This window comes from Esox lucius, chromosome 7 (genome assembly GCF_011004845.1).
Source record: "Esox lucius isolate fEsoLuc1 chromosome 7, fEsoLuc1.pri, whole genome shotgun sequence".
In the NCBI taxonomy this organism is placed as follows: domain Eukaryota; kingdom Metazoa; phylum Chordata; class Actinopteri; order Esociformes; family Esocidae; genus Esox; species Esox lucius.
The window spans coordinates 45,489,211-45,509,984 of NC_047575.1; the positions used below are offsets into that span (position 1 = coordinate 45,489,211).

General features: G+C 45.2%; 2 protein-coding genes across 7 annotated transcripts; both read right to left on the minus strand.

Annotated features, from left to right (window-relative positions):
* Positions 1-13: 13 nt before the first annotated feature.
* tcerg1b (transcription elongation regulator 1b (CA150)) lies at positions 14-13,270 on the minus strand. 6 transcript variants are annotated; one of them, XM_010871159.5, is made up of 21 exons: positions 13,020-13,270; positions 11,968-12,193; positions 11,676-11,828; positions 11,288-11,549; positions 10,882-11,127; positions 8,885-8,947; positions 7,909-8,103; positions 7,713-7,819; positions 7,544-7,632; positions 7,147-7,310; positions 6,977-7,052; positions 5,955-6,090; positions 4,951-5,040; positions 4,492-4,610; positions 4,041-4,191; positions 3,528-3,692; positions 3,233-3,415; positions 2,829-3,053; positions 2,616-2,699; positions 2,427-2,527; positions 14-691 (listed from the first exon to the last, which is right to left on the minus strand). In XM_010871159.5, exons 1-21 carry the CDS (start codon positions 13,064-13,066, stop codon positions 493-495), a joined length of 3,081 nt encoding a protein of 1,026 aa, XP_010869461.4. In that variant the 5' UTR covers positions 13,067-13,270; the 3' UTR covers positions 14-492. The 6 variants fall into 6 exon arrangements, with proteins under 6 accessions (XP_010869461.4, XP_010869462.4, XP_010869457.4 ...); XM_010871160.5 differs by having other exon boundaries at positions 2,874-3,053; positions 10,882-11,142; positions 13,020-13,269; XM_010871155.5 differs by having other exon boundaries at positions 10,882-11,142; positions 13,020-13,269.
* A 366-nt stretch (positions 13,271-13,636) lies between these two features.
* Positions 13,637-19,363, minus strand: LOC105011315 (SRY-box transcription factor 30). The gene is made up of 5 exons (XM_010871244.4): positions 18,524-19,363; positions 18,193-18,432; positions 17,846-18,031; positions 14,417-14,837; positions 13,637-14,269 (listed from the first exon to the last, which is right to left on the minus strand). The coding sequence occupies exons 1-5, from the start codon at positions 19,146-19,148 to the stop codon at positions 13,912-13,914; spliced, it is 1,830 nt and encodes a 609-aa protein (XP_010869546.3). The 5' UTR covers positions 19,149-19,363; the 3' UTR covers positions 13,637-13,911.
* Between the last annotated feature and the right edge of the window lie 1,411 nt (positions 19,364-20,774).

Sequence of the window (20,774 nt, forward strand, 5' to 3'; positions counted from 1 at the left end):
CATGACTAGACTGTAAAAAAAAAAAGTTGCCTTTATTCCAGTAAACATTTACAGAAACAGCAACGCATTGAAATTAAACCACGGAGAAGAAATGTTAACATTCGAACTGTACTGTGAGCTGGCACGTCATCACACTCAAACAGCAACTACGGCCTCCGACGCCCCGGCCACAGAAACAGCAGAAATCATCATTTACATTGTTGTCCTACGAGCCGCCGGCCGACTGCGGCAGCAGACCGGAAACCAGACGCCTTGCCACGCACATCCCTGTGACCTCGCTACACAAGCCAGATGTCAGAGGTCACAGAGTGGAGGCGCGCACGGCCCCCCGTCGGCAGGGCAGGAGAGCCACGACCCCGCGCCGCGTTAATAAATACAGGGATGCATGTTTCCAGGTTTCACGATGAGGCGTTTTACGACGTTACAGTTTTTGACACTGCACTAGGAGGGGTGCAGGGCCGGGTCATGCGATGGCTCTCGGGCCGTCCCGGTTCACTTGGCCCGGCGCGTGGGCTCCGAGGCGGTGGGCGGGGGAGGCGGTCCCCGGCGGTCCAGGTCCTCGATGTAAAACATGATGAGCTTCCGTCTCTCCTCGGGGACACAATCCAGCACCAGGTAGCGCTTGTCGTTCTGCAGAACCTTCTCCACGTCCTTCAGGTGCTGGTCCGACTCCTGGAGCAACTTCCTTGACCTGAGGAGGACAACGGGAGGGCGGAGGGTCAGGGGAAGACAATGTGCAGGAAGGAACACAGTCTCACCATCGCAGGCATCTCCTGCTCCCTGTAGGACTACTGTAAGATACCATGATTCAGCAGCATTGATCGGTGTGGGGGGGGGGGGGGCATTCACACACCATTCATGTCATTAAGGGGCTCCCATTCTGCCACCTCGGGTACCATCAGAAACATGTTACGGGGGGGGGGGCGTGAGGTGTCAGTCATGTGACCGTCCACACCCCCAGGCATCCAATAACAGTCTGGCCAGGATTGGGAACAGCAGTGGTCACGTTAGAGCCTTTAATGTCAGTGATGTAACAGAAGGAGAGGGCCTCAGGACATGAGGCCCAGGACACGAGCGGCTGGAAACAAATCAGATCCATCAAAGGAACACCGTTCAGTATATCGAAGTGTACAGTTGTGCTCAAAGGTTTGCATACCCTTGGAGATTTGGTAATATATGTACCATTTGTAAAGAAAACATGTATGCAGGCATTATTCCTTATGGGATTCATATTCAACTATAGGTCATAACAGAATGGCACAATCATAAAACAAAACATGGCAACAAAGAAAAAAAAAATGATTGACCCCTGTTCAAAAGTCTACATACCAATAGTTCTTAATACTGTGTATTGCCCCCTTTAGCATCAATGACAGCGTGCAGTCTTTTGTAATAGTTGTCTATGAGGCCCTGAATTCTTGAAGGTGGTATAGCTGCCCATTCATCTTGGCAAAATGCCTCCAGGTCACACAAGGTCCTTGGTCGTCTTGCATGAACCGCACGTTTGAGATCTCCCCAGAGTGGCTCGATTATATTAAGGTCAGGAGACTGTGATGGGCACTCTACAACCTGTATTTTTACTGAGGTTACCTGTGGGGTTTTCTTTTTATACCAAATAATTATTCTGCCAGTTTTGGCTGAAATCTTTCTTGGTCTACCTGACCTTGGCTTAGTATCAAGAGATCTCTCCGAATTTTCCACTTCTTAATAAGTGATTGAACAGTACTGACTGGCATTTGCAAGGCTTTGGATATCATTTTACATCTTTAGAAAGATGGAAAATTTGGTTGTTATGCAGGTGTTATGACAGTTATTTTCTGCTCCCCATGGCTCAGTATCTAGCCTGCTCAGTGCATCCACGTGAGAGCCAAAAAAACTCATTGACTATTTGCTATTTAAAACAGATGTGAGAAATTCACCTTTAATTGCCATTTTCGCCTGTGTGTCACCTTGTGTGTCTGTAACAAGGCCACACATTCAAGGGTATGTAAACTTTTGATCAGGGCCATTTGGGTGATTTCTGTTATCATTATGATTTAAAAAGGATTCAAACAACTGTGATAATAAATGGCTTCATATGATCACTATACTTAAATTAAAGGGAGTTTTTTTTGCATGATCAGTCATTTTCCAAATAAACACCAACATTTCACAATTTCTGCCAGGGTATACAAACTTATGAGCACAACAGTATTTTGCTGTCATTAAAGTGCCGTCTGCTTCAGCTGAATATCGTCGTGGGTTTCAACAAAACTGTCAGATATAAAGTGCACAGCCCCAGCGTTATAACCTTCAGCTATGTTAGTCAAAGGGGGTGACAGCTTCTTCAAACCAGACTGCATGCTTCATTATCTTCCTCACCAAACAAATTATGAGGGAGCCAATCAAGAGATGCAGCCAAATTCAGCCCAAGGCCCTGGACTCACCTGTAGGTGATGAACTTGGTTTCTTTCAGAAGCGTCCTGAAGTCCGCCTTGGCCGTGATATACTTGTCTTTGATGTAGTCTTCAAACTCCCTCTGCTTTTTCTGGAAAACACAAGAACACAAAGCTCTCAGTATCTGCCTGAGGTGTTGACCTGGTTATGGACGTAGCCAGGTAAAGTCGAGTTCTCACTCTGTCACTGCTGGAGAACTTGATGCAACGAGGGTCCTCCTTGATGAGCTTCTTCACCTCCTTCCACGTGGTGGTCAGTGTGATCTGTGGAGAACCGCTCCGTCAGTCAATCGCAGTGGTTACCATCAAGCCATTAGTGGATCACGTCCCATATCAGAATGACACGGCGCGTTTACAGCAAGACCTTGTTCGTCTACAGACGACTGAGCTCACGTTTTCTGCCCCCGTGTCAGTGGGATGGAGAGCCCGGTCCCTCACCATGACTGTCTCGTCCAGCAGCTGTCTGAAGTGCTCCTTCTTCTTCTTGGTGAGGGCCTCCACGTGGTCGTTGAACAGCTTCTCCTTCTCGTCTCTCTCCAGCAGAGAGGCCGACTCCCAGCGGTGGTCCTTGCGCAGGTTACGGCGCGTGTCTGACCAGGACGCGTCCGATGACCTCACCTGACCACACAAAAAGCACCAACGTTAAGGAGCCGAGAGAGAGAGAGAGCGGTCAATAAAAATAAAACAAAACACGACATCGCTCTTCGCCCTCTGCCAGGTTTGAGACTCGAATTGGGTCGGACCTGAACCAGATTGCGGTTTGGGGACCTGTTATAGTCCAGTTGACAGCTTCTCACCATATCTGACATGAGGGCCTTGAAGTGCTGGATGGCCTCCTCCCGCTTGTGCTGCTCCCGTTCCCGGTCGATCTCCTTGGTCTGCTCGGAGCGGGCCTTCTGCACCTCCCGCTCCCTCTCCCTCAGGCTGGCCTCGATCCTGGCGGCGCGCTCCATCTCCTTCTCCTTGTCAGAGTCCATGTTCTGCCGAGAGAAAGGGAGAGACTCTTACACACTGGCTCCACCGCCCGGCATGGCAGGCTGAGTAGCTCCAGGTATGTGCGTACGGGTGACGTGTCATGTCGGTTCCGCCCACCTTGGCCTGCTTGTCCACATACTGCCGATAGAGCTCCTCCCTGGTGTTGGAGCTCTCCACAGCCTTATAGCGGGGGTCTCCTTCCAGCTTGTCCTTCACCTTGCTCCAGCGCTGACCCCCGTCCAGGTGGTGGTCCACAAGCATCTCAAAGAAGTCGTGCTTCACCTGGGAAACAGAACGGCTTTAACCAATCAACACATGACAGGCCTCTCGCCTTATGAGCTCTGGGCAATCCTCGGCCCCGGGCTAAGACCGGCCTTGTGCTTACTTGGGTAACAATGGGACTGATTGAAGCTAATCCTGTTCTCCATCAAAGACCAGATTGTGCATGTGTTCACGCTGGCTTAGTTACAGCTTGGACGCCATTTAAAACAGCCATTATCAACCCAGTAGACACTCTTCCACAACTTAAATGATTACTTAAAGTATTTCTTATTTCTTATAGGATTCCTTAATACCAGCGCCCAGTCCGCTAGCGGCTTGTCCATCACATCCTAAGGGTTGTGTACTCACCTTCTCCCCTCGATTCTTGGAGTCCTCCTTCTCCTTCTTCTTGAGAGCGGTCATGAACTCGATAAAGATGACCTCACGATCCTTCATCTTCTCTATGGCCTTGAAACGTGTGTCCTTGGCGTGCTTGGAGGCAAACTCACTGAACGTTGTCCTGAAAATAACACCACTTTGTTGACCAAGAGAACGTGACAATACAAACGCAGAAGGTTGTCTCATGCCAACATAATGTATTGACTAATCCACTGGCAGATAATACATAACTACAAAATCAACTACATTTTTAGTAATCACATACAATTTAATTGTCATTTTGAAATATGACAATATCACCCTAAATTAAATAAAACCCCAAAAAACTTTATGCCTGTCCCCAACTTCAACAGCCCAGATTAACCAATCAGCTGACTGATAATGTGTTACTAAGCAACAGAGGGAGCCTGTGAGATCTGACCTGGCGGTGAGTTTGGCGTCCTCCATCATCTTCCTGAACTCCTCCTTCGACTGCATCAGTTTGTTTTTCTTCTCCTTCCTTTCCTCCTCAGCACGAGTCTTCACATATTGGTCAAACACCTGAACAGACCCGGCAGGCAGACAGAACACATCAGGCCTGGTGGACTGGGGCAGTGGGGTCTCAGGTCAGGGGTTAAACCCACATTGGAGTTACTAAACAGACAGTTGTTCTGTCAGATTTGCTTTGGGGTGGGGCTGCCGGAAATTAGGTCAGAAAGAAAGAAAACCAGCCCCACCCCACACTAAAAGACTGAGTACCACAACCCTTGAGGAATACATACATTACCTGACCCTTAGCGTTTGACCTAGCCCCCCAAAATGAAACATAGCTCATATTCTCAGTACAAGACTGCATTTGGAAAAAACAATAACATTTCAACTATAAAAATGTGTACAACACCTGCTTTCTCTCTTTGGGGTTCAGCAGAAGATACCGAGGATCGAACACAATCTTGTGCAGCTCTTTCTCCCAGGTAGAGAAGGCAGAGACCTGCAGGCACAGGGGTCGAACGAGGTGTGAGACAGGGCCAGAACAGGCGGGCCACAACAACATAACACTCATTTCAGTCACCGGTCCGCCTGAAGGAAAAACACCCTTTTGTCGCCCCTCAATTCGTAACAAGGGATTCTATGTACAGCTGGGAGGAGTCATGTTAAACTGGGGAGGAAAGGCCCCAGGGACGAGGCTGGACGCATCTTTAGGTCCCCTGTCAGGGCAGATTAAGGGCCTCTACATAGAATCCCTCTTAATCTCTGCTTTGAATGAGTCAGAGTTATGTGCCTCTTCTGAAGCTGAACACCCACAGTAAACGGCAAACAGTGGATGCACAATGCATGGAACACATCAACAGAAGGTGAACACTGATCTCAGATTAGAAAAGACAGGAACATAATGACATCAAGGAATTATCTACTCTGCATGGCCTTTCAGAGAAAACAAACATTGACTGGCATTCGCAGTGTAGGCCTGTGGAGAAACACTGAACTGAGGAAAACATCAGACAAACCAAACAATTAATTCAATAAAACCATAGCTACAGGTTACAAACACCTGTACAGCATTTTCCCCACTGGTAACAGTCACATGTGAACATATTAATACCACTACTAAGCACAATATTCATTAAACATCGTAATTTAAATGTAAAGTTACATCTGGATCCTACATTTTCATTCATTTATTTTTTCCTTTAGTACTACCAAAGCACAACATGAGCAGAACAGAATGTGCGAGCATTAGAGAGAAAGGACAGAGACAGAGTCAGATGAGAGACAGGAATAAGACAGAGCACCAAAGTCAATGAGAATTAACAAAAGAGTGTACCTTGATGGGCTTCCATTCAGATTAATGTGTCTAACATTACAGAGCTGGTTACAGTATTGCGTTGGATTGAAGTGTTTTACCCCTCTCTCCAGCAGCATGTCCCTGAACTGTGTCATACGGTTCTCCAGGGGCACGATGGCCCGCTCCCTGGCCGCCTTCAGCTCCGCCTCCATGGCTGCCTCTTTCTCAGAGTCCGCCTCTTTCACTTCCTCCTTCCTGCAAGCAGAGGGAAGACGTCAGGGGAGGGCGGGGCATGCCGGGGGGCGGGGTCGATGCGGGGCGGGGCTGGGGAGCAGTTACACTTCTTCAACTGGGGAAAGGCTACGGTACGTTCTACTGTATTCGCCCCACACAGGTTGGTAAAAAAATTAAATAAAAAAAAACTGTAGGACGGCGTTCTACAGGTGACTGATTAACTACTGGCCATCTCTGCCCAATGGGTGGAAATCCAAATGATATGCATTTAAAGTCTGGCAGATATACAGGTAAGCGTGGATTTGTCAAATACCTGACCACTGATATTCCCTGTCATGGATTTGTATTCCATTCCCCATGATAACATACAGCTAGGCTGGGCTGGGGAGAACGTCCTCCTTCGGGGTTCGTACAGAAGGTAATTCTAGAAGAATGTCAAGCAAGGTGGTTACCTTGGAGGCCCACGTTGGAATCACCATGTGTTCTACAGGCCAGTTCCCTGAAAAATAGTCTCCTGAGCAACAGGACCAGTGTTTAGGGTGGCGTGGAGAGGCAGGCTCGGAGCGCACTGATGAGAGACGTTGGGCAACGTGGACAGTGACCGTCGATCCACCACTTCAACACACCCAATGAACATCAGGCTTAACCAAGTCAGTGAAAAGCCGGGTCAGAGACCTACTTCCCACCCAGCCAGTCAGTCCCTCCACCCACAAGATCCAAATCAAGCAATTTAGGGTGACAACCAAAGAAAACCTCTTGAGCCAGAGTGCATCGTGGGTGGACTTGAATTAGTACATGTTTACAGCCTGCTCAGACAGGAGGACCAATGACACGTACATCCTCATGCTACTACAGGCCTCTAGCTGTGTGTCGGGCCTCTGGGTGGAGAAGTGGACCCGGGACTTACTTCCTTTTCTTGGCCTTCACAGGCTCCTCCTCCAGAGCTTCCTCCGTCGCCGCCTCCAGGTCCTCTCTGCTGATTCCTGAGATAGTAAGACAGTGTTGGGGACATTAATAAGGCCCCCCCCCACCTCACGAATACCTGGAGACTCATAAGTAGGGTGTGCGTGTGTGTACCCAGCTTCCTGGTGGCGTCCTCCAAGCCTCTCTTGTGAGGTGGTTCCTGGATGTTCTTGTCAACGTCCGCCCGTCCCACCAGCTCCTCTGGTCGGTCCCACATGGAAAGACGTGTGGTGGGATTGTAGTAGAAGACGCGTTCATCACCAGTCCACACAATGCACCTGACCCAGACACACAAATCTCAGCCCGCTGAATAATGAATGACAGCGATGCATGAAAGCAGATGGCCTCAACGGCAAGCGTACGGGCGACGTGCTTACAGCGACGTGCTTACACCCAATGAGTAAAATTTTGTCTGGTTTTACTATACTCATTGGGACATTTGGTCCCCATGAGTTCAGTAAACCCACCCACACAACGCTGCCTACACCCTTTAGCAGAAGCAAGGACATACCAGGGAGTTCCCGGGATGGGGTTGGTGGCCACTGGCTTGGCCTTCTGTGCTGCTTTCTCCTCCTCAGTCATTTCCTCCTCCTTCACCTTCTCCATCAAAACAACATTGTCAATGATACATCCACGCAGAGAGAAATATAAAGGGGGGGGGGGGGGCTGGCTCCACTTACCTCCTTAAGCTCATTAGGGGGCTCAATTTTGGCCTCCTCGTCTGCCATCTCCATGGCCTCCTCCTCCAAAGCCTGCTGCCTCTCTTTGGCCTTCTCGGCCTCTTTCTCTGCAGGAGGACAATCAAACGTGAACTATGGAACAGCCAAGGCGCTCCCTAAGCATACTGAACTGGTGTCGGGCTTGCCAGAGACGTGCCTTTCTCCCGTAGCTCCAGGGGCTTGTCCCAGGTGGACTCCAGTGTGCGGTTGTTGTAGTAGTAGGTTTTGCCCTCAGCCGTTTTGTACTCTGACCACTCCGGGAGCTGGAGGCCGGCCAAGGCGGGGGCCGCCAGAGCCAACTGAGGGTGGTGCATCATGGGAACAAGGGGAGGGGCCATGCCGGGCAGCATACCTGTGGAAGAGGAAACACACATACAGAGTAGCTCTTAAGACACGTCCCGCTCTGGTGACACCCACTTCTAACCCCACCCCACTGCCCATCTAGCCAACAGCAGCCCCATTGGTCTGAGGGAGGGCTTCCTGTCTACTTCTACATTTCAGAATAAGGCTGCCCTTAACACTTCTCGTCACAACAATTCACCTGAAACATAGGAGGTCTACGGTCAAACATTTCCCCTAAATTCTCAAATGAAAACTCTCAAATGAAAAGGACTATCCCTGCCACGAGTTCACAGGTAACAGAAAGAGACACGGAGGGCGTCCGCAAAACAAAGTCATGACAAGAAAACTTCTTCTGCAAATGATCTTCCCAAACCTGACTCACCAAACCTAACAAAAAGTGTGCTGCCTGTCAAGAGGATGGCACCAAACGACCAAACAGAACATTTAAAAATCCTATCTTGCAAACTCAGTTAAAAAAAACAACATAAGTCACATTACTTACGAAAGTACACATTAAGGTCATGTCCAACAAAAGACTTAAAAAATAGATTAAAATAATCATCTTTTGCCAATCTGAGGTGCCTCAGTCCAACCACCCCCCTCCCCGCCAAAAACAATTACATTTTAACTTACTAGTCTAAACACAGGTGTCACCAATATTGAAGAAATGTAAAAGAAAAAAGAAATAACAGCAAAACTCTGTTGGTGATATGCATAATTTTTTTTAAAAACACATCACTAACATGCCATCTAACATGGAAATACTGACTGGAGACGTTAGAAAGGATTACCGTTATTGTTGGGGGAGACTGTCTTTATATAGGGACCGCCTACAATCTGCATCATTGCTACACCTGCAGGAACGAACAAGCAAGCATTGTGTTGGACACAGGAAGACAGAGGGCAGCCAGGGCAGGTCAGACAGCTGGAAAACATTTTAAAAAACCACACCTGCAACCCGGCAGCACTACAATCACAACACATGTAGTGGAATCGTCATGGCAACAACCAGATGGATGCAGAAAGTTGATTGGGTCATGTAGACAGGCAGAGTATTCCACCAAAAATAGTTTAAAAAAACGCTCTGTTGAAAATGCCAAGCGCAACGTCGTCTAAAAACAAACGCCTGTTCTCTTTCAACCCACTGCTGTGTTTACCTTCTCCTTGACTAAGAGCCATTGTAAGAAATAAAAGCGTCCGGTTTTCAGTGATACAACATATTCAACCTAACTTCCTTCCCCCCAGATCAACATTGACATTAGATATTGAAACATCATGCAAATGTATTTTACACCAGCTAGTTTTGTCCGTTTTATCCAGAAGAGTATCGTTTAATTTGGGCAACGCTGCCATCTACAGGAGTGAAAGCGACTTGTTTCCCCCAATGCAACGCTCAACATACCACATCATGCTTCTTAATGCTTTTGAATGGGCATGACAAACATAACCAAATAAGCACATTTATTTAGCACAATGGTTCACAAATCTCTCCCGGGGAGCTCCAAACGTCAATTTGTTGTAGCCCTGAACTAGTTAATCGGCATTCTACTGAAGTCATTCAGTAAACAGAGAAACTCAGGGGAGCTGTTAGAGCTAACTTTTGCTGATGAACTGAAGGACTCATTCTCACTTTGCCAGACTGAGGATTTGATCTAACACGTTTTGAAGTAGTGGTCAGATGTTCCAACTGCTAGTTATGATAATGAATTGACAAGCTGGTTTAGGTGTGCTGGAATACATCCAACACAGAACAGCTGGGGACGCCCAAGAAAGGTTAGACAAGCACTGATTTAAGACAGATAGAAATGTGGACAGTCCCAGACAAAGAAAATCCTATTCAATAGTAATTTCAACTTAAACAATAGGCTGACATTTTAAAACTGGCATCGTATATAACAAAAGCTATGTTTTCATAAAAACAATGATAAATGCTAAAAAAGTAAAAAGACTGGGGAAATCTACAAATTACTCAAGGATTCATATTTTCACCACTATCATCAAAATGAGCCAGAAGACATGAGCCGACCGTTGGCAGATTCTGTGGTTAAGCTCCTGAGGCGAAGACTCAAGCGCTGGCCATGATCGGATGGAAACAACGGCATATTTCCACTCTGCCCGCGCCCCATCACCTTGGTGGGCAGTGTTCATTGCTAACCGGGAAGCCTTACTCGCTCCCTCACAAACACCTTAACATAATCCCCATAATGTAAAACCTTTCTATTAAGGAATTTACCAATCAACACATAGACCACATGGGGTCAGCCTTAAGGACTAGAATACATCAAATTAGCAGTTTTACATTTGTATAGCGATTCTCTGACACACTGTCCAAAACAGTGTTCATTTTTTATGGGCCGGCAAGTTTTTGAAAGAACAACAAAAATTAACTGACAAATCCTGAAAACAGGCAATTCATTAATAAACATGTATACAAGAACACTTTGAAACAAGTCAATTTCAAATTAGTAAATTAAAATGTACCATGGCGATCCTGTACAAACTACAGTAATGCTTTCACAAATTGAAATGGAAGCTCCAATCCAGTTATGTTCTGAAATCGCCCGTCCATCTCCCCAGCCCCCAACCTAGACCTTACCGCCTCTACAGCGCCTCGATGTGAACCCACCTTCTGCCAGGGATGAAAACCAAGAGGCCTTACATAAAGATGGCAAAACCAACGCAGAGATGACTAATGGCAGAGCGCGCAAGGCTGCGGCTCGGCGGTTGGTGACGTTAAAAGGTGGGTTGAGGAGAGGGTTAGAGGCGGGGAGAGCAGACCCGGTCTTACCGGGCAGTGGGATGTGCATGCCAGGCAGGGGCACTCGGAAAGGGTGCATGACGCCTGGAGGGAACCCGGGGATGGTGGCCGCCGAGTGCGGCTGGGACATGTTATGGGGCATGGCAGCCGGGAGACTCTGGGGCAGCAGGGACATGGTCTGGACCGGTGTCACCGGCGACGCCACCGTGGTTACACTGACCACGGTCATCGGGGTCACTCCCACGCTGGAGGGGGCAGGGGCCGAGGACTGCAGGTCTGCAGGGGCAGAAGCTGGACAAAGACCAGCAGGGGAGTTACGAAACCGCCGGGTCACACAGCACACGAGCAAAACAACGCCCCGTCCCACCAGCCCTTAAGATGCCGCCAAAACCAAAACGAGCTTCTGACAGGACCCCCGCAGCAGAGCTGTACTCACTGGCGATGGTCTGCGACACAGACGTGCTGGTGGTGCTGTTGGAGTCTGGACTGGCAGTCATGGTGCGAGACGGGGACGGGGCCTGCGTGGACACTGGGGAAGGGCTGGCGGACGCAGTGGAGGCTGCTGAGCTGCTGCTGGACGAGCCTCCAGTCCCAGCGGGGGTCACCATCATGGGGTTGAGCTCTGACTGCTGGATCACCTTCACCCCTTCAGGTTTGCTCCAGGCTGACTCTCGGGTCCTGGCGTTGTAGTAGTACGCCTAATGAGGACGGGGGAACGGTGTTTATGAGGAACTATAGAGAGGTATGTATATTCACACTGCTGGAAACATTACCGCAGCCATGATGACCACTGAAGTCGACAGGAATCGGAGGCGTTTTTGTACCTTTCCCTCAGGCGTCTTGTTCTCCACCCAGATCTCCTCACTATGAGGCAGAGTAGGGGCTCCAGCTGCTGGAACTGGGGGCATCCCAGGGGGGAACAGCATCCCTGGGGGTGGGGGCATACTGCCCATTGGAGGGGGCATAAAAGGAGGTCTCTGAAAAACAACATGCAAAACGACTAAGTTTTTCCTTCAGCGCTGCACACCGCCAGGCTCTCAAAGCATCACTCTAAATGTGCAGCAGTCACACACTATTAAAACGATTCCTAGTAACTCCTTGACAAACGTAAGTTACCTGTAGGTGGGGGGGTCCGAGGGGCGGGGGCATGCCTCCTGGTGGGGGTATTGGAGGCATGCTGGGGTCAAACGGTGGACGCCCAAACGGTGGTCCCCGTGGTGGAGGCCCTCTCATCATCCCAAAGGGGGGAGGCGGGGGTCTGAGAAGTGGGGGCGGACCGCGCATCACTGGGGTTGGCGGAGGAGCAGGCCCGCGGAAACGCAGCGTCTGCTGCTGCGCCATCCTAGAAACAAAGCATATGCGACTAGCTTATTAACCAAAACATAGTATATAAAACAGTTAACTAGTATATCATCTACATGTTATCCAGAGACCCCGATCAAGCTGATTGTTAACAACAAAACCGACGAATGACTCAAATCGCGATTCTGTAAAACAACAAACTAGCCAAATAACGTTAGCTTGCTAACTACTTAGTAACGTCGCGGGCTAGTTAGCTTGCGTTGCGTTTTTTATTTTTGTTGTGAATATAACTAGTCCCTAATTTGTTCAGCTAAATAGTTAGCTGCAGAAACTGGAAATCCACACACACACAAGTTAACAGTAGCGATGGAATAAGTAGGCAAACTAGCTTCCTACGTTAACTACAGCTAATGTTGATATGCCATTCACATCGACTTTGCACCCACAGCTCACAAGCTAACAAATCGTTTCACAAACACTGATTATAGCTGGCAGTTAGCTAGCTAGATTTTCATTTCGTAATCTGTATGTTTACCTCGACACGTCGCAAAGCGTAAATACAACAACAAAGATCCACATTTAACCATATTTTCAATAGCAATCCAAGATGAGGCTAGCTATGCTAGGTGAGTCACTTAGGACATTTTAGCTAGCTAGCTAGCTAGCTATGAGGCTATATTAGCAACGTCCAGGATGGCAGGAGCGTGGCCACACTTAACAGCCAGTCAACGCCGAATGCACATTGGGGAGCACTTGTAACATATCATTGGGAGGCCAGGTTTACATAAATGTAAAGTTAACAACGCTAGCAAACATCCATGTTCACAAACACATGATTCATTTGGCTGTATTCGCTTTCGCCTCACCTGTTATCGTTAAACCCAGTACTTTCACCGTCTCCGTTGTCCGCCATTACAGGAAAATGAAACTACTCTTCCTGGAACCACCTCCTCAAATAAAATTGTACCCAGCATTGGCCAAATGCCCTTTCAATCATTGTACGAACCGACAATTCATCGAATTGATAGTATAACAAAATAGCAAACCTCGCCTAAATTTGGCCAGATAGCTGTACTTCTAAACAAGTGTAATACAATTTCTAGGACATTACTATTGACGTAGAACCATATAAAAGAAGACGAAACAGGCAAACAGCTGTATCGCGATGTGTTTGATCGCTGAGGACTTGACTAATGATTAGTAACAGATGGTTAGATGATTCAGGCTGGGTGTTTTGTAAAAGCACTTTGTGACAACTGCTATTGTAAAAAGGGCTGTATAAATAAATTAAATTGATTGGTAAGATAGGTTAGCCACTGTAACAAGCAGTGCATTTACTGAAAATGTTTTTGGTTGCATGTGAGTTATTGGTTAAACAGTACTGGCTGCCTATGTAAGGATAATATGACTAATTGACCACCATGCAATTGTATTGTATAATGTAATGGCATTTTTATTGGATATTAAAACAAAAGCAGAGCTCTGAATAGGCTAATACAATGCCTTTGCCCCAGCCAGTTAAGTACAACAAAGGACTTAAATAAATAAAAACCCTACCGCGTAAAAAATAATGTTGATTTAATTTTGTACAAGAGCAATTGTGGATTCATGAAAAACTATACATTTTTTAAAAAAATTTATTTTAAAATAACTACACTTTATACTTCGTTTGTTTATGTACAATGCAGTGTACTGATTCACTGAATTAACCAATAAACTATCAAGGATCTTGCTAAAGGATATCCCATTGGTTTGATCCTATAGAATTGTCATCAAGCGCACTTCTTCCCTGTCCGGCTCACTGGTAACTTGGACCTCCTGAACGCTGGCAGGGTTCTCTGGCACAGAGTTGGTGAAGACATTCTCCAGGGTACGCCCGTCCAGTGGGGGCACCGAACCCAGGAGCTCAGAGGTAACGGTGGCCTGCCATTGACCTTGACGGCTCGGCCAGCTGTGCCCTCTCTGCTGAAACGGGTGGTCTCTGTTGAACATGGAGAAGGTGGACTCATGCTGATTGTAGTTGTCATCGTAGGGATAGCCTGGAGTAGTAATGGGAGACGCCATGGTTGAGAACTCCTGGGGTTGGAGAACTGGGTACGGCCCGAAAGGGTAGGATCTGGAGGAAAAAGAGACGACAACTCTAGGTCTTTCAAATGACCACTGCTCAACTTTCATCCCTGACCTGCACAATTATGAAACATGAAACAGAATGCCACCGCAAAACTGATCTGGCATTCAACACGATAAAGCCTTCGACGCTCACCCTGGTGGATAAAACTGAGGAGCAGGCATGAAGTAAGGTGGCGCAAAGGAAAAGCGAGGTGTTTGGAAAAAGTTGACTGGATGCATCACCGGAGACGGGGGATACAGGTGAGGCTGAGCTAGCGCAGGGAGAGGCATCTGCAGAACTCTGGATCTTGGTGCCGTGCTTATAGAGGGAACATCACTAGCACAGCTGTAGTATGTCTGCTGCCTGATGATTGTCCTTGGCTTCAGAGACTCTTCAGGGATTCTGCAGGAGTGGCTGGCTTCCTGCCTGCCTACTGCATGCTCACTACCGGAGGATGGGGCTGCTGAGTGAGGACTCGGGAAGGAATAGGTCTTCAGAAGAGAGAACGGGCTGGTACTCTGAGAGGCATTTTTAGCTTCTGTTGTAGCCACTTTGACACAATGGCCATTAGAATCTGGGAAAGACAAAACCATGACATCTATACTAGTACTACAATCAAACGATTATGTTTTATTACACTTTGCCATTATAGTAAACATACTAACCTCTCTGACAACTGGACTGACATTTTTTATTCTTCATGTGCCTCCCTCATGGATAGAGGTACATTTTTAGTCTGCACACCGTAAACCCTAAGGTATTTCTAGCTCATACAGCTCCGGAGAAAATTAAGAGACCACTGCACCTTTTTCTTTCCTTTCCAAAAAGGTTGAAAAGGAAGGTTTTGAGTGAGGAACAGACGGGTTAAAATTAAAAGACCACTGCAAATTGAATGCGTCTGTTCCTTACTCAAAACTTTCCTTTTCAACTTTTCTTGACTAACTAGTCACAAATTCTTGCATTTAAATTGACTAAATTATAATTTTTAGCTACACAAGGTTCAAACACACATCTTAAAAAAAAAAAAAAAAATCTATTAATTTAGTTAATTGTTTTTTATTGCATTATTTAATGATTGTTCAAATTAAATACAAATTATATCTTGCTGTCAAAACCAAAGTTCGATACAAAAAGTAATGACCAGGTGCCTTGTAGGGAAGGTTGCATAACTCTGGTAATGTTTCCAGGTTTTCCAGAAATACCAATAGATGCTGTAATTAGTTTTGGGGGAAATCAGGGAAGTTTTTGGGAAAAAAAGAAAAAAAAATTTCAACCATTCCCTTTTGGCCACTGTACTATTCAAAATAAGACTTCATTGGATATGTACTGTATTGAGAGTTTAAAATGAGTAACATTTGTCTAGAAACTCACATGAAATGTAGTTAACATGTCTCTGTCATTAACAAAGTCTGTCATGGACGGTGTTACAAAAGGTTATTTGAAAGGGAATAAATAATCAGATATTATGTGTGGCTTAGTGAACATTTTACTCAATTTATTTGAACTAATAGAACTCAATTTGGACAGTCAACACATTTTTCACTTTTGTTCAATCAATTACATTGACAGATGGGAACAAAGATTTAGAGTTGGATCAAGTGAAAATATTTGTGTATGCTTTTTCAATAATTTAAGTAGAAATATTTAACTAGCTATAAACTCTACGATCTGTAAACTTGATTTTTAGAAAAATTTAAATAAGTAAGTCAACCTTAAATTAAGGATTGCCTTATTTTCTTTGAATACTGCTAACTTATTCAGGGTTTACAGTGCAGTCATGTTTTAAATGACCCCTCACCCCCTTTTGGAATCAAAAGCAGAACCCTGGCGTTGCAATCATCATGCTCCACTGAGTTACATGAGACCCTACAGAGACTAAAATCTTTGTTCACTGCTTTACATACAAAATATTGTGTTGTTAGGGGGGATATACAGGTGCATCTCAAAAAGTTAGAATATTGTGGAATGGTAAATTTTTTCCTGTAATTCAAATAAAAAGCAACAACTTCCTATATTATAGATTCATTACACATAAAGTGAAACATTTAAATACTTTTTTGTTTCAGTCTTGATGATTACGGCTTACAGCTCAGGAAAAAAAAAATCCAGTATCTCAAAATATTAGAATAAAAAATTGAAAAAAACTATAAAAGATTTATAATACAGAAATGTCGACCTGAGAAGAGCTCTTATCAGCTAATTAACTCAAAACACTTGTAAAGGTTTCCTAAGTATGTTAATTTATGCACTATGCAGTACTTGGGCGGGGCTCCTTTTGCATGAATTAATGCATCAATGCGGCGTGGCATTGAGGCAGTCAGCCTGTGGCACTGCTGAGGTGATATGGAAGCCCAAGTTGCTTTGATAGCAGCCTTCAACTCGTCGGTGTTGTTGGGTCTGGTGTATCTCATTTTCCTCTTGACAATACTCCATAGATTCTCTATGGGGTTCAGGTCAGGCGAGTTGGCTCGACAACAGCCACAGCAATACCAATACCAATCAAGCACACTAATACCATGAGCAGCAAACAAGTTACCAGTCATTTTGGCCCTGTGGGGAGGTGCCAAGTTCTGCTGGAAAAGGAAATCAGCATCTCCACAAAGCTTCTCAGCAGATGGAAGCATGAAGTGCTCTAAAATCTCCTGGTAGACGGCAAGATTGACTCTGGACGTGATAAAACACAGTGGACCAACACCAGCAGATGACATGGCACCCCAAATCATCACTGACTGGAAACTTCACACTGGACTTCAAGCAACTTGGATTCTGTGCCTCTCCACTGTTCCTCCAGACTCTGGGACCTTGATTTCCAAATGAAATGTTAAATGTATTTTCATCTGAAGAGAGGACTTCTGAGCAATGGTATAGTTCTTTCTGTTCTTCTCCCAGGTAAGACAATTCTGACGTTGTCTCTGGTTCAGGAGTGGCTTGACACTATGAATGCAACATTTGTAGCCCATTTCCTCTGCGTGGTGGCTCTCGATGCACTGACTCCAGCCTCAGTTCACTCCTTGTGAAGCTCCCCCAAGTTCTTGAATTGGCTGTGCTTGACAATCCTCTCAAGGCTGTGGTAAACCCTGTTGCTTGTGCACCTTTTTCTACCACACTTTTCCCTCCCAGTCAACTTTCCATGAATATGCTTTGATACAGGACTCTGCAAACAGCCAGCCCTTTCAGCAATGTCCTGTGACTAACCCTCCTCATGGAGGGTGTCAATTAGTGTCGTCTAAACAACTGTCAAGTCGCAGTCTTCCCCATGATTGTGGTTGTGTGTACGGAACCAGACTGAGAGATTGAAGGCTCAGGGAGTTAATTAGCTGATTAGATCTCTTCTCATGTCAACATTTCTGTATTGTCAATTTTTTATACTAATATTTTGAGATACTGGATTTTTTATTTCCATGAGCTGTAAGCCGCAATCATCAAGATTCAAACAAAAAAAGGCTTGAAATAATTCACTTTATGTGTATTGAATCTAAAATATATGAAGGTGTCACTTATTGATTTGAATTAGGGGGAAAAAGGTATTCCATGATATACATTTTTTTCTGGGTGGAACTGTACAGTAATAAGGTGCTTCACCTGTGGCCTGTGTATCTGGAATAAAAGTGCTTGTGGTAGGGGAGGCCCCGGTCATCGCATTCATGGGATGAGTCTCATCCCTGATAACACTTCTCTCTGCAGAGCAACGGGAGGGTTGAGGACCATAGGACATCGGTCCAGAGGGGTAGCACTTTTTTTTCCCGGGTCTGGGCTGATAGATCCAACCTTTGTTATGGTAAGTGAAGAGCACACTTGAGAAGCATGGTCATTCCTAATAACAGCACATACATTTAGAGATATGAATGTCAAAATAAGAGTAATAAAAACACAATCGGTCATGTTAAAATGAGTGAGCAAGACAGTACGTTAGCTTTCTCTATGTTTACCGGGGAAGTCCTGCCTGTGCTTGTTTTTCAGTTTATGTGCTTCATCATAGTAGGGCCTCCTCTCTTCTTCGGTGAGTTTGCTCCACTCTATCCCGAGCTGCACGCTGATGTCTGCATTGTTCGCTGTTGGGTTGGCTTTGGACAGGGAAGGCCTGTGGATTCTGGCCCAGACCATGAACGCATTCATAGGTCTCTTGATGTTGCCATTTCTGTCTATGCTGTGTGGTACTTCCAAATGTTCTGGAAATTAATATATCCAATCAATGAAATCACTGTTAATAAAAATGAAATGCAACATTCATGTGACACCCGGTAAGCTGTTAGTTATTACCTGCTTCTGATGGTGGCCTGGTGAGATTTATCCCTCTAGTGTTTACCTTGTCTGTGGCTGGCTTAACATACACATGAACTGGTGGTGGATATGGAACTTTGCTGAGCGTTATGGCTTTACCATCAAATGCTGTAAAGGACATCCCATCTGCATTTACAATATGGATTGGTTTGGAGAAGTCTATAGTGGGAGCCGCATGTTGATTTCCTTGATGGCCATTTGGTTCTTCCGTTTCTTTGAACAGACCTGGAACAGGTGTAATGATCTCCTCCTTAATGACAGGTACTTGAGAGGTAACATTTGTTGGATGGTCAGATGCTCCTTTGCTCTCTTTACTGACTGCGGATGCTCTTTCCTTTTTAAATTTAACAGGTCGACCTCGAATGTCTCCCTTGATGTGTGTTAAACTGATCGGCATTTGATTTCCATTACCACCACATTTATCAACTTTTGGTGTAACCTGACTGCTGCTTTTAGGCCTACCCACCGGTTTCTTATGTCCACCACACGGAGTGACCTCGCCAACACTGGCGCCATTACTAGTTGAAGGCCAATCATCCTTTTGCACTTCACTTTTCATCACAGCGCTTTTAACTTGTGCTCTTCGCTTGGGATGGCTGTCCATAGTATTGACAAGCTACGTTAACGTCAGTCAGTTGAACGTGAGAAAACCTTTGTGACCACGATCTGCCAAACTGACTGATTGTCCGTTTTTCGATAAGCCAACTGTCATGGAATGTTTGCAAACGATTTGAATTGTTACGCTCGCGCAACAACGTGTAGCCGGATCCGTCATACATTTACATTTTGGTATTTTGGTATAAATAACGCTATTTCATGATAAACACCCACAAAAGTGCAACCAAAAGAGCAAAAATACAAAAATAGTTAGTTTTCCACACTACCCGTAAATAAAACGCACTAATTCCGTATGTGTAGCTACTGTACTACAATGCACCACTAGATGGCGACATTATACAAATAATACATTTTGCGGGATGAAAAATGCAGAGAACAAGGCATTATAAATGAAATATCAGCTTGTCAAATACGACCAACTTTGTTCATAAAGTCAGCATAAATTAATAAACTCCTGGATTTTAAATACTCTTGAGATTCCGTTATTTTCAAAGGCATTCATGATGGTCTTTGAATATGGACATAATCCAAATACATTATCTCTACAGAAAAACATCCAACTAATCCTACTACCAAACTCCCTTAAGCTTAAGCAAACGTTAGAATGCACTCATACTCAATTCATAGTTTATAGACAGTTATTCATATATGGTGGTAGAATGAAAAGAAAAAATCGTCTGGTTTTGATATATACAATTTCTCTTTTCAAAACCAATGAGTAGTGTTATATATAGGCAACTCAGTATTTGGTTCACATATACTGTACCAATCAAAAGTCTGCACACACCCCATCCAAGGCTATTTCTTACATTTCGATATTCTTTCACATTGTATGACAAAATAGCGAAGACATTAACACAAATCAAAATACATTAATATTTTCGAAGTAGCCACCCTTTACTATGACGACAGCTTTGTACACTTGGCATTCTCTCAACCAGCTTCATTAGGCAGTCACCAGAAAATGCTTTCCAACAGTCTTTAAGGAGTTCCCACATATGCTGATTACTTGTTGGCTGCCTTTTCCTCAACCCTGCTGTCCAACTCATCCCAAACCACATCAATTGGTGCAGTTAATTGCAGATTTCTGAGGCTAGTAACTAATGAACCTATCCTCTGCAGCAGAGGTAACTCTGGGTCCTCCTTTCCTGTGGCATTCCTCATGAGAGCCAGTTAAGTTATTGATGGTTTTTGCGACTGCACTTGAAGAAACTGCCTTCTGTACACCAATCCTACCTTGTCACAACACAACTGACTGTCTGAAATGCATTAAGGAAAGAAATTCAACATTTGGTTTTAAAGGCACACCTGTTAATTAAAATGTATTTCAGGTGGCTATGTCATCAAGCTGGTTGAGAGAAAGACGAGGGTGTACATAATTGTCATGACGAAGGGTTGTTACTTGGAAGAATCTACAATATCAAATTAATTTGGATCTGTTTAAAAACATTTTAGTTGCTACTTGCTTCCATATTTTATTTCAGAGTTTTAATGTATTCACTAATAGTCTACAATGTGGAAAATAGAGAAACTAAATACCCTTGAATGAGAAGGTGTCAAAACTTTTTGACTGGTATACTCTAAATACTGTCTACAATTAAACAAGGTTAAA

Bases quoted from the DNA above. Each gene is read 5' to 3' on its own strand.
- tcerg1b (XM_010871155.5), bottom strand. From the start codon at position 13,066: ATGGCGGACAACGGAGACGGTGAAAGTACTGGGTTTAACGATAACAG. The intron at 5,041-5,954 runs GTAAAACACTTC...CTGTGCCTGCAG, and splicing joins ACATGCTGCTGGAGAGAGGG to GTCTCTGCCTTCTCTACCTG. The intron at 3,416-3,527 runs GTGGGCGGAACC...TTCTCTCGGCAG, and splicing joins ATGTGGACAAGCAGGCCAAG to AACATGGACTCTGACAAGGA.
- LOC105011315 (XM_010871244.4), bottom strand. From the start codon at position 19,148: ATGGACAGCCATCCCAAGCGAAGAGCACAAGTTAAAAGCGCTGTGATG. The intron at 18,433-18,523 runs GTAATAACTAAC...ATTAATTTCCAG, and splicing joins CAGGCCACCATCAGAAGCAG to AACATTTGGAAGTACCACAC. The intron at 14,270-14,416 runs GTGAGCGTCGAA...TTTTTCCTCCAG, and splicing joins CCTCAGTTTTATCCACCAGG to ATCCTACCCTTTCGGGCCGT.